Source organism: Oncorhynchus mykiss, chromosome 11 (genome assembly GCF_057628025.1).
Source record: "Oncorhynchus mykiss isolate SJ-2025 chromosome 11, ASM5762802v1, whole genome shotgun sequence".
Classification (NCBI taxonomy): Eukaryota; Metazoa; Chordata; class Actinopteri; order Salmoniformes; family Salmonidae; genus Oncorhynchus; species Oncorhynchus mykiss.
In genome coordinates, this window is record NC_143032.1 from 79085183 (window position 1) to 79103179 (window position 17997).

Genomic DNA, 17997 nt, shown 5'->3' on the forward strand with positions numbered 1-17997 from the left:
GTGATGGCTGTTAAGCAGTCTGATGGCCTTGAGATAGAAGCTGTTCTTCAGTCTTTATCCTCACTCTGTCACACTCTACACAGGTAAATAAACCCTCACTCTAACACAGGTAACTAAACCAAATTAAACAGATAAAATAACTGTGTAGTGCCATGTGTTACAGTTAAAGCTAGCTAGCTAACAACTCCATAGCCACAACAAAGTAATGTGCTGTGGGTGAGAAGCTTGGATCCAGTGCTGCACAACATCGAATCAAATGTATTTATAAAGCCCTTTTTTTCTACATCAGCTGATATCACAAAGTGCTGTACAGAAACCCAGCTTAAAACCCCAAACAGCAAGCAATGCAGATGTAAAAACACAGTGGCTAGGAAAAACTCCCTAGAAAGGCAGGAACCTAGGAAGAAACCTAGAGAGGAACCAGGCTCTGAAGGGGGGGCCAGTCCTCATCTGACTGTGCCGGGTGGAGATTATAACATACATAGATAACGTGCATAGATGACCAGCAGGGTTAAATAATAATAATCACAGTGGTTGTAGAGGGAGCACCTCAGGAGTAAATGTCAATTGGCTTTTCTTAGCTGATCAGACAGCAGGTGCGGTAGAGAGAGAGAGAGTCGAAAACAACAGGTCTGGGACAGGTAGCACGTCCGGTGAACAGGTCAGGATTCCATAGTCGCAGGCAGAACTGTTGAAACTAGAGCAGCAGCACGACCAGGTGGATTGGGGACAACAAGGAGTCATCAGGCCAGGTAGTCCTGAGGCGTGGTCCGAGGGCTCAGATCCTCAGAGAGAGAGAAAGAGACAGATTAGAGGGAGCATACTAAAATTCACAAAGGACACTTGATAAGACAGGAGAAATACTCCAAATATAACAGACTGACCCTAGCCCCCGAGACAAACTATTGCAGCATAAATACTGGAGGCTGAGACAGGAGGGGTCGGGGGACACTGTGGCCCCTTCCGACGATACCCTCGGACAGGGCCAACCAGGCAGGATATAACCCCACCCCCTTTGCCAAGGCACAGCTCCCACACCACCAGAGGGATATCTTCAAAACACCAACTTAATACCGAGACAAGGCTGAGTATAGCCCACGAAGATGTCCCCCACGGCATGAACCCAAGAGGGGCACCAACCCGGACAGGAAGATCACGTCAGTGACTCAACCCACTTAAGTGACACACCCCTCCTAGGGACGGCATGGAAGAGCACCAGTAAGCCAGTGACTCAGCCCCCATAATAGGGTCAGAGGCAGAGAACCCCAGTGCAGACAGGGGAACCGGCCAGGAAGAGACAGCAAGGGCGGTTTGTCACTCCAGTGCCTTTCCGTTCACCTTCACACTCCTGGGCCAGACTCCACTCAATCATAGGACCTACTGAAGAGATGAGTCTTCAATAATAACTTAAAGGTTGAGACCGAGTCTGCGTCTCTCACATGGGTAGGCAGACCATTCCATAAAAATGGAGCTCTGTGGGAGAAAGCCCTGCCTCCAGCTGTTTACTTAGAAATTCTAGGAACAATAAAGAGGCCTGCTTCTTGTGACCGTAGCGTACGTGTAGGTAAGTACGGCAGGACCAAATCAGAGAAATAGGTATGAGTAAGCCCTGTAATGCTTTGTAGGTTAGCAGTAAAACCTTAAATCAGCCCTTGCCTTAACAGGAAGCCAGTGTAGGGAGGCTAGCACTGGAGTAATATGATAGATTTTTTGGGTTCTAGTCAAGATTCTAGCAGCCTTGTTTATCACTAACTGAAATGTATTCAGTGCTTTATCCGGGTAGCCGGAAAGTGGAGCATTGTAGTAGTCTAATCTGGAAGTGACAAAAGCGTTAGATTCTGCATCATTTTTGGACAGAAAGTTTGATTTTTGCAATGTTACGTAGATGGAATAAAAGCTGTCCTTGAAACAGTCTTGATATGTTCGTCAAAAGAGAGATCAGGGTCCAGAGTAACGCCGAGGTCCTTCACAGTTTTATTTGAGACGACTGTACAACCATCAAGGTTAATTGTCAGATTCAACAGAAGATCACTTTGTTTCTTGGGACCATGTCCTCTTGGGTATGTTGTCTTGAAACCAGGGGAAACCAGCTGTAGACATTCAGGGACAGGAGTTGCTCTTTGGTCTGGCAAATATAATATGATATAATTAATGTAATTTAAAATATTCTGTCACATTGATACTATAAGCTAATGGTTGAACTTTGACCTTGTGCTCATGTCCTCTCCCAGGTGCCCATTGGTCTTTCCAATGTGGGTTTCGTTCCTCTATATGGAGACAACATGAGACAGAAAGTCCTCGCCCTGTTCTCCCAACAGGACCAGTTTACAGGTGACTGAGTGACTCACACTGTTTTATGGGGAAAGGGTTGCTGGTGTTGACACAAAATGGAGACTGCTCATGGTTAAACTGGGCTAGTTTAGTTTGAAACATGGTTTGTTCAAATCTTCTCTCCTAACAAATAATTGTGTAATGAATGACCCAATCTATGTTTTGTGTCTTCAGGAACAACATGTCATATATATACATACACACACACACAGGTCCACAATTATTGGCACCCTTGACGAATAAGGAGGAGCAAAAATACTGAGCAAAATAGCCCCATAACATCAAAGATCCACCACCATATTAAACAGTAGGTACGGAGACACATTATGCTTATCACAGTCTTCTTTCAACGCCAAACCCACCACTGTGTGTGTGGCCAAATAGCGCTATTTTCCTATCATGCAACAAAATGTAAACGCCTTGGGTGTTTGCTAAACGGCAATGGGATTGGAACCATCGCTATGGTCAGATGACATGAAAATATAGCTCTTTGGCAATGCACACCAGTGATGGGTTTCATGTTGAAAGAAGGATGCGTAGGCAGAAAATAACCCCATTACCTACCGTTTAATATGGTGGTGGATCTTTGATGTTATGAGGCTTCCACTGGTCCTGGGGCCCTTGTTGAACTTTACCCAGTACCAGGACATTTTAGCCAAAAACCTGGTTGGCTCTGCCAGGAGGCTGAAACTTGGCAGCAAGTGGATCTTCCAGCAATACAATAATCCTAAGCAACACATCAAAATCCACAAATAAATGGTTAATTGACCACAAAAATCAACATTTGGCCATCTCAGTCTCCAGACTTGAACCTCATTGAAAACCTGTGGTTTGAATTGAAGAGGGCAGTCCATAAGCACAGACAAAGGATGTCAAGGTATAAGATCCCTCCCAATGTGTTCTCCAACCTCAAAACATTTTAGAATAAGGCTCCTTGCAAGGTGAGGTATTGAAAAGTGGTGCCAATGAACTTTTTTTAACCAAAGCTATTTTTCTGAGCAATTGCGTTAGGACAAATAATGATATTTTTTTCATTTTACACACTTTTGCACATCTTTATCAAGGGTGCAAATAATTGTGGACTATTTACCAAATTGAATAATTAACCATTTTATATATATTTATTTAACTAGGCAAGTAAGTTAAGAACAAATTCTTATTTTCTTTGACGGCCTAGGAACAGTGGGTTAACTGCCTGTTCAGGGGCAGAACAGATTTTTAGCTTGTTAGCTCCGGGATTTGAACTAGCAACCTTTTGGTTACAGGCCCAATGCTCTAACCACTAGGCTACCTGCCACCCCAAAAGTTTAAAAGGAGTTTATATATAGTTGATATGTTGTATTTATCTACTGTTTGTATATTTTCTCTTAGCGGTGGGGCTGTACCTGTTGGATCAATGGTGGTCACTGGAGAATATCTTAAAAACAGCAAACTCTGCCAAAGATGGAGCTATGGAGGTATGATTAGTTGCCTCTCCTTTGAAAACAAAATAACTGCTGTTTGTTGGAATTAGACGACCCGGTTGTAGAGAGATGAAATAGCACGTGCATCCGTTTTCACTATTGTTGTAAAAGTTACAATTATAAAAGTTAAAGTTTGAAAATAAGATGTATCCAAGATCGATAAAAAATAAAATTGTGGGTTTATTTGATCATATCTTATTGAAGAATGTGACAGTATGGGTCAGTGAATTAAGAGACACTTAGTGGTGCTGACATGGTTGTGTTTATCTTCAGGTGGAGTCCATAGGGGAGCGGATAGTTCTGTACGTTTTGAACCGTGTGGTGTACAGAGCCAAGGAGATTAGTTCAGGCGAACTACCTTTCCTCTGCCACGGAGAGAACGACTACGCCAAGATCCTTTGGAAAGACGGACAGGCTGTCGGCTTCTACTCAGTCAAACCTTCAGGTACGAAACAGCTTTTATTGGTTGTGAGTAACTAACCATCAGCCACCTCCACTAAGTACCACCTTCTTGGGTGATGCATGGCACCCATCTTAGGCTAGAATCCTCATCACTTATGCGATATTACATGGTAGCACTGAGGTTGTGCTTTAAGTGTTAGTTTATTTAACAGCACCATAACTATGGTTGACCGTTAATAATGAATTTCAGATACTGAAGATCGTGTGCGCGTTGTATAACAGAATGCTTAACTCACAGAAATATCTATGAGAAGTGAACATTGGCTACGCACGTACTGCATGCAGGGCTGTAGTGCTGCTGTAGCCCGTGGGAACGGCGCTACATACATGGAGCTGGTAGAGATATTTCTGGAAAATGCACTCTGATCAACTCTAACACTTCATTACCACTCCAATTCAATCAAAACAATAGAATGGCATACTAAATACTGTAAATATCTATGCTAGAGGTCAGTTTCTAAAAATGTCTTCTCTTCAAAAACAATTTGTTATGGACTTAGAGATCACTTGCCCTACTCTGAGTGCTTGGCTTACAGAAACGTACCTCACTCTATAGCGTATGCAGACAAACTGATTCCCTGCATGAACCTTATCACACCAACGAGATCTAGGATCCAAATTCACCATGTGTCTGCCTTGATGTTTATAAAAACTCCATGGACCACCTCTTGTGCAGTGGAACCCAGAACAATGTGACCCACACTGCATTCTGGGACAGGACACTTGGTTAATGGTGTTGTCCTCTAACCACCATTTAAAGGACGCTCAAATCGCTTAAAAAAATAACCCTCAACAAGATCTGCTGCCTACGTCTAATGGTCATACTCACTTAGTATTATTACAAGTAGAAGATCACCACTTCTCACAATCACGCTCCTTTAGTAAAGTTCAAAAGCCGAATCATTATCTCGCAAGATCAATGATTCATTAGTTGGCCTATTTTCAATAACAGAACCACATAATAACTCATGTGGCCAAACCTCAATAGCGTGCAACACTAATCAGGCCTGTTTTGATTGACACTAAATAGGCCTAAAAGAAAAGTGAATCATTTTCACCGGTAAAACATGAAGACTTCATCATTCACAATTGACAGTGATGACAACCTATTTTGAAATGAGGTATGCCTAACTTGGTGTTTGAGGGCATTAAGAATATAACATTTTCTGCTGGCAATCGGTGTGGGAATAGAAAGCGGTTGCAATTGGAGGATGCATTTCATGCATAGACCTATTCTAGAACAATATTCAATAGGTTACATCTGTCGGTACAACCTTTGAGAACTGACAATTTAATTAAAAGCCCCCCCCCCTCACCTAAAAAATAAAAAAAATAAAATCACTACACCCATTACGAATCCCTTTGGCCCAGCAGTCTAGGGGGGGGGGGGGGGATGGTAACGAGACCCGTAACATAACTCATGCAAAGTGTAATAGTGACAAAGTAACAGCGCAAACAAAAAAAAACCCACAGACAACTTAATTACCGTCAAACACTCAGGGTTTATTTGAAAACACACGGTAAAGGGGGGGCAGGAAGGTGCTGAGCTGGACCCAAGGAAAGAAACAAATATCCAAAAACACCCCTAAGCTAGACTAGCCTACAGCTAACTAACTAACCAAAAGTAATGGGTGGCCCGCCCAGTTCTACCTAGTGTTCTTAGACAAAGTAGTCCTACAGGTAGTGTATGCCCATGGGCAACTTGTCTTGGTTCCCCCTTTTCCCACCAGCAAACAAACACCACAACAAAATAACAATACTCACAGGTGGGGACAAAGTGATATGCAGGTGCTAAAACAAAAGTGAAATTTACAGAGCAATTACATGACAGAGAGGTTGCGCTTTAGAGAAAACAACTGACAGGGTTTTTAAACCAAGGGAAAGGGAATGTGATAGGGTAATGAAATAGGAGGTGTGTCTTCTGATTAGCGACTGATTGGTGACTGATTAGGGAATGATGATTGCCACCTGTGAGGAGGGGATAAGGAGAGAAAAGAAGTACACACACAGGATAACTGTAACAATACCACCAACTGTATGTATGCTGTCTGTACTTCTATACATACTGTATGTCTGGCTATCTTGACACGTCATCTCCATTTGTTTTCCCTATAGGCAGCTTGTGCAGTTCCTTCGTAACCCAATGCTATCACATTCCTGTCATGGATTCCATATTCGTCAGGAAGTGTCACCGTGGCAACGGTCTGGGTCTCCAGATGCTGGAGAACTTTGTTGACAGTTTCAAAGAGGAATACCTTGGGTTGAGATACCCCCTTTCAAAAGCTATGTACAAAGGTAATCATCAACCTTTTCTACTAGTTGTTCACACAGAGAAATGCAAGGGTGGTTGGGAGATCTCAAAACGTCCCAGACTTCCCAGACTTCCCTAACGTCCCAGACTTCCCTAACGTCCCAGACTTCCCTAACGTCCCAGACTTCCCTAACGTTCCACACTTCTCAGACTTCCCTAACGTCCCACACTTCCCTGACTTCCCTAACGTCCCAGACTTCCCTAACATTCCAGAATTCCCAGACTTCCCTAACTTGCGGCCATCAGCCTACAATACAAGTCCACTTTCCTAACAACTGCTCTGTATTGTTCTCCAGTGTGTGGGAAGTATCTGAGCCTGTACCCAGCCCACAGAGACCTACTGTGGGAAGTGGAGAGTGTTGGAGGACCCAGCCAGAGGACCAACATAGCCAACAAGATCCAGGCCATGGCCATGAGCAGTATGTTTATCACAGATTTCAAATGGAAGATGTGCACGTCCCCTAAGTGTCTTGATTTCTGTATTTAGGTGGCTAGATTGACTCCTCGTTATATGCCTTAAACATAGACAATTCTCAACAAAACAATGGAATTTCTTCCCTCAGCCTTATCCAAGAACTTGTCTTTTACGGAGCACTCTGTAGTGAACCGTGACGTGGTTGAAAACAAGGTGGTTATGGAGGAAGTGACTTCACACTTACAGGAACAGGAAGCCATGGAGTACACCGTTGAAATTGTGGTATGTTTTATAAATCTAACAATAGATTTAAAGTAAATAAGTAGGGATGGGCGGTATACCGTTTTACTTTGTATTGGTATTGATGCACGGACCGTTTTGGGTTTTCATTATAACTCCTATAATGTTATTTCAATGTTTAGTTTGTTAAATGTGATATGCAACTCCAGCATGTGTAATGTCAGCTTTTATAGTTGACTCCGTTTTGCTACTCGAGTCGTCTTTCTCCCTCTTCTCCTGCTGCACGCCACTTCCCACACCAAGCCCTGCCCCCTGTCACTCAAGGAGAGAACAGATGCTCAACCATGGAGTCACAAGCACCTCCTTGCAGTTCACTCTGCAGCGCAGTCAGTATGCATGGTCGGATAGATGCAACAAGATGTTGGTGACATGTGTTCTATAATTACACTATTAATTTGTTTTTTTTTACTGCTAGTTTGTCTTTTATTAGCAAGTTGTGTCTAAAATAAATATTGTTAGCCTAATGCTAATTAGCTGGCTTGCTAAATGTACTTAGAGTCAGAGTAAACACAGCTATCTAATACAGCCCTGTACCAACGCTGGTGTAGGCATAGATAAGCATTTTGTTTATACAGCAGTGTCTTCTAAGTCAAAGAGAAATAGGCAAAGCATGAAAATGTTAGCTAGCTACATGAGGTAAGAAAACATGTAAAGCAACATCTAATTACGGTCATGTGGAAACACAGACCAACAATTTGGTTCCTACCATGTCAATAATTGGCTAATTCATTCATTGTCATGTCAAACAACAATGTATTCAAGGTGTTGCCCACTATATTCAAACTATAGAATTAGAATAATCACTCTATTTCCATGATTCCAACAGTTCACAATTACCTAGGCCTATATTTGTTTGCCCATATCATGCAGCCCTGTGTAGCACAGTGTGGAAATGATAACAAAAGTGCATGAAATGCAGAAAATCATGAAAATTCTTATTTTTTTTGTTTGAAGTTGGATTGAACAGTATAAAACAAAACAGAAAGGAGAAAGCCAGATTGAAATCACATAATGTATGTGTTGCTACCCTTGGATCATGAACTGCTCACTACAGACCAGGGATCAAACCACAGTCTGTAGTGACGCCTCAAGCACTGCAATGCAGTGCCTTAGACCGCTGCACCACTCGGGAGGCCTAAATCAATGCATTTCTAAATTAATTTTGTACCTTTGCCCCAGAATAGGTAGTATAGGTTGATGGTTTGGATTACTGGATGCCAAGGTCATGTTTTTCCAGATTCTGTTCCAGTTGAAGGGTTTTTCAGATTCAATTAGATATGTGGACCATATTGTTTTAATGGCTATCTCAGAATATGAGCAAATACAAAAGTTGTTTATATATTATAGTGATCAGTCCTTTTGGGGAGCCCAGATAGTTGATTTGTAAAGCCCATCTTTGGATGGTTTGGTAGTTGGGTTTCCAAAGAGACAGCATAGCTGACCTGTAAATATAGAACAAAATAAGTTTCCTGGTAATGTGCATGTATCTTTCAAATCTTGGAATGTTCTCAAATAGTTATTGTTCATGATATTGGTAAAGAACCATTGGGGGGGATCCAAAAGTGTGACTGGAAATATAATTAAAAGTTTGGTGGATGATAGTCCTCCTACTGTACATCTTTCCCTCTTTGTAAATTTGTTCATTTTATCCGGGATCGTTTACCTTGTCATATACATTTTTTAAACCGCACTATGAATTTTATCCCAACAGCCAGAAGGGGAAGCAATGGGAAGCATTGAACTACAGAAATTCAGTCGTGGCAATATATTCATTTTGACAATAGATATTCTGCCGGTTAAAGAAACTGGGATATTATTCCATCTACTGAGGTCTGATTCAATTGATTTGAAGAAAGAGATTAGGGCTGGGCGATATGGACATATCACAATATTTTACAGTATTTTACTGTTGGAATCATGAAAATAGAATGATTGTTCTAATTCTATAGAAGCACGTAGAATACATTGTTGTTTGACAGGACAATGAAAAGAAAGAAAAGACAAACTAGCATCTGTAAGGAATGACGCTGGAGAAGAGAAGCAGGTACAGGGAGTCAACGTTTAATCGGAACCGACATGAAAACAGGACAGGAACAGTGTCAGAACTGGTAAAACACAGACGTAAGACAAGCAGTACAGCAGTGGGGAACAGAGCTGGGGAACTGACACATATAGGGGAGGTAACAAACAGGTGATTGAGTCCAGGTGAGTCCAATAATTTGCTGATGGGCATAACGAGGGAAGGCAGGTGTGCGTAATGATGGTGGCAGGAGTGCGTAATGCAGGGCAGCCTGGTGCCCTTGAGCGCTGGGGGGGAAGAGTGGGAGCAGGCGTGACAGCATCGTTGCATCCGACTGACCATGCAGAGTGAATGGCAAGAAGGCAAGAAGGTACTCGTGACTCCGTGGTCGAACAACTTCTCTCCCCTTGAGTGACAGGAGGCAGGGCTTGCTGTGGTTTGTAGTAGGCATGCAGCAGCAAGAGGGAGAGAGATGACTCAAGTAGCAAATGGAGTAAAGTATAAAAACTGACATTATACGCGCCATAGTTGTGTATCACATTTAACAAACCAAACATTCAAATGCCGTTATAGAGGGTAGAGTAAAAACAACAGTTCCATACCTCAACTCAGCACCCTGCGCCAGTAGAGATATAGTCAAATACGGTACAGCACCCTGTGCCAGGTGGGGTATAGTCGAATACAGTATAGCATCCTGCGCCAGTAGAGATACAGTCAAATACGGTATAGCATCCTGCACCAGTAGAGATATAGTCAAATACGGTATAGCATCCTGCGCCAGTAGAGATATAGTCAAATACGGTATAGCACCCTGCGCCAGTAGAGATCTAGTCAAATATGGTATAGCATCCTGCGCCAGTAGAAATAGTCAAATACGGTATAGCATCCTGCACCAGTAGAGATATAGTCAAATATGGTATAGCATCCTGCGCCAGTAGAGATATAGTCAAATACGGTATAGCATCCTGCGCCAGTAGAGATATAGTCAAATACGGTATAGCACCATGCTCCAGTAGAGATATAGTCAAATATTGTCTGCGTATAATGAGATGAAGTGATCTGTACATTGGTGTTATTTCCTTTGATTGAGGAATTGCCTGGGCATGGGGATAATAAGAATAGCAAAGGTGAAATTGGATTGCCTTCTCTGCTGCTTCTAGTGGTTCTGAACAGAGCAGAGCAGATATTGCTTGTTATTAACCATGGCTGAGGGATTGGCATATAGAATTCTGATCCTACTAATGAAATTGGAACCAATACTCACTCATATGTTCCAAGACAGACAAGAGATATGTCTATTCTAGTCTATCAAAAAGCATTAAGAGATAATACAGTTGTTTCTGATGAAGCATCTAAGATATGTAACAGTCAGAGGTTATCCAGGGATAAACGCTTTTTAAAAACCCGCTTGGGTCCGTGTGGACCAGTTTCCGGTAATTAAATCTCGAGATGGGACGACAAAAAAACCAAAACAGTTTAATATCAGTGTTTATCAAAGATAAGGCGATAGTGAGCAAACTGGGTGGCATCCTTATCTTTTAAAAAAAATATTGTGATATATTCTGTATTTTGTTCAGTATGAATTTTTGTATTGTATTATTTACTTATGTACAATCAATTAGTGTAGTGGAGGGTAAACGCATAGTAAACTCAGTTTACCCACTTTTTTTTTTACAAGACAGTTTACCCACCTTTTGGGGAAAAAGTGCATTTATAGGGAGTTTTCTACTGCGTCCGGCGATCCGAGTTAACCCACATATATATATATATATATATATATATATATATATATATATATATATTTTTGTACCACTACATCAATGTGTACAATGGAATTACGTTTTTCTTTCATAAAATTATACCTTATTCACTCTTAACACATGGTCTACAATCACATTTCTCTGTTCATAGGAGGAAGTTACACTGGTCAGGGTGCCAAAAGGCAAGTATTGGTTGATTCATTTACTGGATCTTCGCGATAACATACAAAATCTAACAATAGACTTCTCTTCCTAATGCCAATTTGTGGTGAATGTTTTCAGAGAATGAAGAAATGCCGGTTACAACCAGAGGAAGGAGCAGCGGCCTCAAACGCAAGAAGATCTTAGAGGAAAGCAAATCAGAGAAAGTCCTCAGGTAGCAGAGAATGTGAATATTGCTTTGTTTCAATGTTCATGGAATACAGTAAAACACATGAACAGTTAAATAGATATTGCCTAAATGAAGGCAATTCACTTTGGCATGTCTGTATGGTTTAGGATTGAGGATATTGAAGCAGAGGTGGAGACTCCCAAAGAGAAGCCAGTGGCAGAGCATCAGCAAGAGAATAAAGACGAAGTTGTTGCTGAATCTGACAAAGAGGAGTTAGCTGAGGTACAAATACAATTCGTAAACAATTCGTCTTTGTTTTTCAAGTGTCCAGGAGTAAAGAGTCTTAAGTGACACACTCTCTTTTAAAAATGTTTTTGACAGGATGTCATTGACACGGCCATGGGGGACACAGCAGTAGAGCCTGAGCTTGGAGAGGAGATTGGAGAGACTGTTACAACACGGACACTTCAGATTCAGAAAGCCGCTGTGTTGCTGGTGGACCTGAAAGAAACCTTGCAACCACAAGTGGAGGTAGAAAATGTGGCCTCAGAGATAGAGGTGGAGGAGGAGGAGGCTCCAAAGGAGGTGTCAGAAACCGATGAAGAAACAGCCGAAGAACCCACTGAGGAAAAGAAAAGAAGCCTCACAAAACCTTTTGAGGAGGAGGAGGAGACTGTGAAAGAAGAGCAGCCAGCAGTTGAGAAACCTGTTGAGGAGGAGACAGTGAAAGAAGAGCAGCCAGCAGTTGAGAAACCTGTTGAGGAGGAGATTGTGAAAGAAGAGCAGCCAGCAGTTGAGAAACCTGCTGAGGTAAAGGAGAAGATCTCACCACCTGAAAAGGAAGTGGTAGCTCCAGTGGTAGAAACAAGAGTCCTTCGGAGAGGAATAAAAAGTGTACCATTTACCCCGACTCCAAAACGCAAGTACACAAGAAGAGTCAAACAACCTGTGGAAGAGGAGGAGGAGGAAGAGGTGGCTGAGGAAGAAGTAGAGGCAGCTGTAGTTGAAGCCAAAGTCCTGAGAAGAGGAAGGAGATCTGCCCCTCCTGCCCATGCCACACCTAAATGCAAATTCACTCCAACTGTTGTTGAAGCGGAAGAGGCAGAAAAAACAGATGAAACGACAGAGGAGGAAGTAGACAACAAAGTCCAGGAAAAAGCTGTTGAGGAAGAGAAGGCTACAACAACAACAACAAGCCAAGAGGAAGAGGAAGAGAAGGCTACAACAACAACAACAACAAGCGAAGAGGAAGAGAAGGCTACAACAACAACAACAAGCCAAGAGGAAGATAAGGCAACAACAACAAGCCAAGAGGAAGAGGAAGTGGAAAGCTTTGAGGAGGTTGTGGAAGTTCCTCCAGTTGTGGAAACTAGAGCTAAGAGGAGCAGGACAAAAACAGTCATAGCAGTCACACCCAAACGAAAGTCCTTACGAAGCAAGTATTCTGTGGATTATAAGGAACAAGATGCAGAAGAGGAGGAAACAGGAAATGAATCCACAGTGGAAGAAGGGGAGGATAATGTAGTGGCAGAAGAGGTGAGCGTAGTAGAGGAAGAAGAAGGGTTCCCGGTGGCTGAGGTTGCTGTTGTCAAGGAGACGGAGAAGCAGCCTGAGGAACACAAATCAGAGAAAGTCATCAGGTAACAGAGGATGGGAATATTGATTTGTTTCAAGTGTTTATGGAATACAGTACAACATATGAAAAGTTAAATGCAGTGGTTTCAGAAAGTATTCGTACCTGCTGACTTGTTCCACATGTTCCTATGTTACGGCCTGGGTTCAAAATGTATAAAATGTAAAAAGAATCTTACCCATCTACACATAATACCCCATAATGACAAAGTGAATACATGTTTTTAGATATTTTAGCACATTTATTGAAAATGAAATACAGAAATATCTAATTTATATAAGTATTTACACCCCTGAGTCAATACATGTTGGAATCACCTTTGGCAGTGGTGACAGCTGTGAGTCTTTTTCTGGGTAAGTCTCTGAGAGGTCTGCACACCTGGATGTACAATATTTTCACATTGTGGTTTTAAAAATTCTTCAAGCTTTGTCAAATTGGTTATTGATCATTGCTAGACAACCATTTTCAATTCTTGCCATATATTGCCATAAGTCAAAACTGTAACTCCGCCACTCAAGAACATACACTTTTTTTCTTAGTAAGCAACTCCAGTGTAGATTTGGCCTTGTGTTTTAGGTTATTGTCCTGCTGAAAGGTGAATTAATCTCCCAATATCTGGCGAAAAGTAGACTAAACCAGGTTTTCCTCTAGGATTTTGCCTGTGCTTAGCCCCATTCAGTTTTTTTTTTGCCTGAAAAACTCCCCAGTTCTTTAACAATTATAACTATACCCATAACATGATTCAGCCACCACTATGCTTGAAAATATGCAGAGTGGTAGTAATATGTTGTATTTGATTTGCCCCAAACATAACACTTTCTGTTGTAGACAAAAAGTGACTTTGCCACATTCTTTTAAGTGTTACTTTAGTTATTTTTTTATTCTGTACCTGCTTTCTTCTTTTCACTCTGTCAGAATCAGGAATCAAGGTAAGACCCAGAGGCAGACCGTGTCGAAGTAACAATGTTTATTACAGCAACAGAGGCAAAGGAACAGGACGGCAGGCAGGCTCAGGGTCAGGTCAGGCAGCGGTCGGTAATCCAGAGGTGGGGCAAAGATACAGGACGGCAGGCAGGCTCAGGGTCAGGCAGCGGTCGGTAATCCAGAGGTGGGGCAAAGGTACAGGACGGCAGGCAGGCTCAGGGTCAGGGCAGGCAGAGTGGTCAGGTGGGCGGGTACAGGGTCAGGACAGGCAATGGTCAAAAACCAGGAGGACGAGATAAGAGACTGGGGAAAGGCAAGAGCTGACACAAAAACACTGATTGGGTTGACAAACAAGACGAACTGGCAACAGACAAACAGAGAACACAGGTATGAATACACAGGGGATAATGGAGAAGATGGGCAACACCTGGAGGGGGGGTGAAGACAATCACAAAGACAGGTGAAACGGATCAGGGTGTGACAGTTAGTTAGGTTAGTGTTACCAAATTTAAATTGAGTCTAACACCTCAAAATGTTGGAAAAGTCGAGGGGTGTGAATACTTTCTGAAGGTATTGTAACTATTTCCTAAACTAAGGTCTTTCACTTTGGCATGTCTGTATGGTTTAGGATTGAGGATATTGAAGCAGTGGTGGAGACTCCCAAAGAGAAGCCAGTGGCAGAGCATCAGCAAGAGAATAAAGACGAAGTTGTTGCTGAATATGACAAAAAGGAGTTAGCTGAGGTACAAATACGATTCATACGATTCGTAAACAAGTGTCCAGGAGTAAGGAGTCTTAAGTGACACACTCTTTTCTTTTTTCAATAATTGACAGGATGTTGTTCACACAGCCACGGAGGACACAGCAGTAGAGCCTGAGCTTAGAGAGGAGATTGGAGAGACTGTTACAACACAGACACTCAAGCTCCAGACGGCCATTGTGGTACTAGTGGACCTGAAGAAAACCTTGCAACCACAAGTGGAGGTAGAAAATGTGGCACCAGAGATAGAGGTGGAAGAAGAGGCTCCAAAGAAGGTGTCAGGAACCGATGAAGACGAAAAAGAAACAGCCAAAGAACCCTCTAAGGAGGAAAAGAAAAGAAGAGGACGACCAAGATCCACTCATCTCAGAACACCTGTTGAGGCTGAGGAGGAGACAGTGAAAGAGGAGCAGCCAGCGGTTGAGAAACCTGTTGAGGGAAAGGAGAAGATCTCACCACCTGACGAGGAAGATGCAGGTCCAGTGGTAGAAACAAGAGTCCTGAGGAGAGGAAGAATAAGTGTTCCAGCTACCCCGACTCCAAAACGCAAGTACACAAGAAGAGACAAACAGCATGAGGAGGAAGAGAAAGAGCCAGCTGTGGAAGAAAAGGCTCCAGTGGTAGAAACAAGAGTCCTCAGGAGAGGAAGAAAAAGTGTTCCAGCTACACTGACTCTGACACGCAAGTACACACAGACAGGCAAACAACCTAAAGAAGAGAAGGAGGGGGAGGAAGAGCCAGCTGAGGAAGAAGATGATGCTCCGGTAGTGGAAACCATAGTTCTGAAGAGCGAGAGAGGCAGATTTTCTGCTCTTGCTCATCCCAGACGCAAATCCACACAAGCCTGCAAAGAACCTGGGGAAGAGGAGGAGAAGGAAGAGGAGTTGGCTAAACCTGTTCAGGAAGCTTTGGAAGAAAAGATAGAGAAAGCAGTGGATGAAGCAGCAGCTGCAACAGTGGAGAGTGTGGGGGAAGAAAAGGGGGCAGAGGAAGCAAGAACTGAGGAGGAGGAAAAGGTGGAGGAAGAGAAGGAAGCGGAAACTGAAGCTGCAGCTGAAACTGTACCAGTGGAAGACGAGAGTGTTGCAGAAGAAAAGGTGGTGGAGGGAGAAACAATTCAGGAAGAGGAAAAGGTAGAGGAAGAAAAGGAGATTACAGAAACTATTACAACACAGACACTCAAGCTTCAGAAAGCCACTGCAGTGCTGGTGGACTTGAAAAAAACTGTGGCCTCAGAGATCGAGGAGGAAGAAGAGGCTCCAAAGGAGTTGTCAGGAACCGATGAAGACGAAGAAGAAACAGCCAAAGAACCCTCTAAGGAGGAAAAGAAAAGAGGACTCCCAAGATCCACTCATCTCAGAAAACCTGTTGAGGCTGAGGAGGAGACGGTGAACGAGAAGCAGCCAGCAGTTGAGAAACCTGCTGAGGAAAAGGAGAAGATCTCACCACCTGAAGAGGAAGAGGCAGGTGAGGAAGAAGAACTGGCACCAGTAGTGGAAGCCAAAGTTCTGAGGAGAGAAAGGACATCTGCCTCTCCTCCTGCCCCTGCCTCACCTAGATGCAAATCCACACCAACTGTTGTTGAAGCAGAAGCGGCAGAAAAAACAGATGAAACAACAGAGGAGGAAGTAGACAACAAAGTCCAGGAAAAAGCTGTTGAGGAAGAGAAGGCTACAACAACAACAACAAGCCAAGAGGAAGAGGAAGTGGAAGCAGAAAGCTTTGAGGAAGTTGTGGAAGTTCCTCCAGTTGTGGAAACTAGAGCTAAGAGGAGCAGGACAAAAACAGTCACAGCAGCCACACCCAAACGAAAGTCCTCACGAAGCAAGTCCTCTGTGGATTATAAGGAACAGGATACAGAGGAGGAAGAAACAGGAAATGAACCCACAGTGGAAGAAGGGGAGGATAATGTAGAGGCAGAAGAGGCGAGCGTAGTAGAGGAGGAGGAAAAAGAAAAAGAAGAAAAAGAAAAAGAGGTTGCTGTTGTCAAGGAGACGGAGAAGCAGCCTGAGGAACACAAATCAGAGAAAGTCATCAGGTAACAGGGAATGGGAATATTGATTTTTTTTTTTGTGTTCATAGCTATTTCAGTTAAATAGCTATTGTCTAATTTAAGGTAATTCACTTTGGCACGTCTGGGTGGTTTAGGATTGAGGATATATATTTGTATGTATTTATTTTATTTCACCTTTATTTAACCAGGTAGGCTAGTTGAGAACACCTTTATTTAACCAGGTAGGCTAGTTGAGAACACCTTTATTTAACCAGGTAGGCTAGTTGAGAACACCTTTATTTAACCAGGTAGGCTAGTTGAGAACACCTTTATTTAACCAGGTAGGCTAGTTGAGAACACCTTTATTTAACCAGGTAGGCTAGTTGAGAACACCTTTATTTAACCAGGTAGGCTAGTTGAGAACAAGTTCTCATTTACAACTGCGACCTGGCCAAGATAAAGCATAGCAGTGTGAACAGACAACAACAGAGTTACACATGGAGTAAACAATAAACAAGTCAATAACACAGTAGAAAAAAAGAAAGCCTATATACATTGTGTGCAAAAGGCATGAGGAGATAGGCGAATAATTACAATTTAGCAGATTAACACTGGAGTGATAAATGATCAGATGATCATGTACAGGTAGAGATACTGGTGTGCAAAAGAGCAGAAAAGTAAATAAATAAAAACAGTATGGGGATGAGGTAGGTAAATTGGGTGGGCTATTTACCGATGGACTATGTACAGCTGCAGCGATCGGTTAGCTGCTCAGATAGCAGATTTTTAAAGTTGGTGAGGGAAATAAGTCTCTTTCTGTGTGGTATAGGATCGAGGGGGAGACTCCTAAAGAGAAGGCAGTGGCAGAGCATCAGCAACAGAATAAAGAAGAAGAAGAGGAGTTAGCTGAGGTATGTATACTATGGGTGTGAACGTTTAAACATTCAAACATTTCAACGAAATTGAGTTTCCTTAGTTAATAAGACAAAATCCTTAACCGATAAACAATATAATATTTTTCCTCACAAAATTCGAATCACAGTGCAGTTATCACAAAACAACAACTAACTTGTCCTGATCATCATCATCATCATCATGAAGTGAAAATGTCAATTAAAACAAATACCTAAGGCAACAATGCGGTAACGTTGGTAGGAGGGGAAAACGGTTGTTATTTTTAGCTACTTTATTAAGAGTTGTAATGCATCAGGGAGTGTGAAAGTCTCCAAACAGAGCATCAGCTCAAACTTGACGAGGGGAGCATGGAGGGGGAGAGAGATACAAACCAAGTCGA

General features: G+C 42.5%; 1 protein-coding gene across 3 annotated transcripts in view; it reads left to right on the forward strand.

The window, feature by feature from the left end:
* LOC110536416 (uncharacterized) overlaps positions 1 to 17997 on the forward strand; it is a 55369-nt gene that overhangs the window by 20607 nt on the left and 16765 nt on the right. Inside the window, exons 3-15 of one of the 3 annotated variants that reach the window (XM_090191199.1) lie at positions 2232 to 2331; positions 3703 to 3788; positions 4068 to 4239; positions 6372 to 6551; positions 6864 to 6986; positions 7131 to 7264; positions 11214 to 11244; positions 11345 to 11438; positions 11561 to 11675; positions 11775 to 13033; positions 14579 to 14693; positions 14785 to 16748; positions 17533 to 17614. In XM_090191199.1, coding sequence (XP_090047325.1) covers positions 2232 to 2331; positions 3703 to 3788; positions 4068 to 4239; positions 6372 to 6551; positions 6864 to 6986; positions 7131 to 7264; positions 11214 to 11244; positions 11345 to 11438; positions 11561 to 11675; positions 11775 to 13033; positions 14579 to 14693; positions 14785 to 16748; positions 17533 to 17614 — 4455 coding nt within the window. The remainder of the gene's footprint in view (positions 1 to 2231; positions 2332 to 3702; positions 3789 to 4067; positions 4240 to 6371; positions 6552 to 6863; positions 6987 to 7130; positions 7265 to 11213; positions 11245 to 11344; positions 11439 to 11560; positions 11676 to 11774; positions 13034 to 14578; positions 14694 to 14784; positions 16749 to 17532; positions 17615 to 17997) is intronic. The other 2 variants (XM_090191200.1, XM_090191201.1) reach the window with 2 other exon arrangements.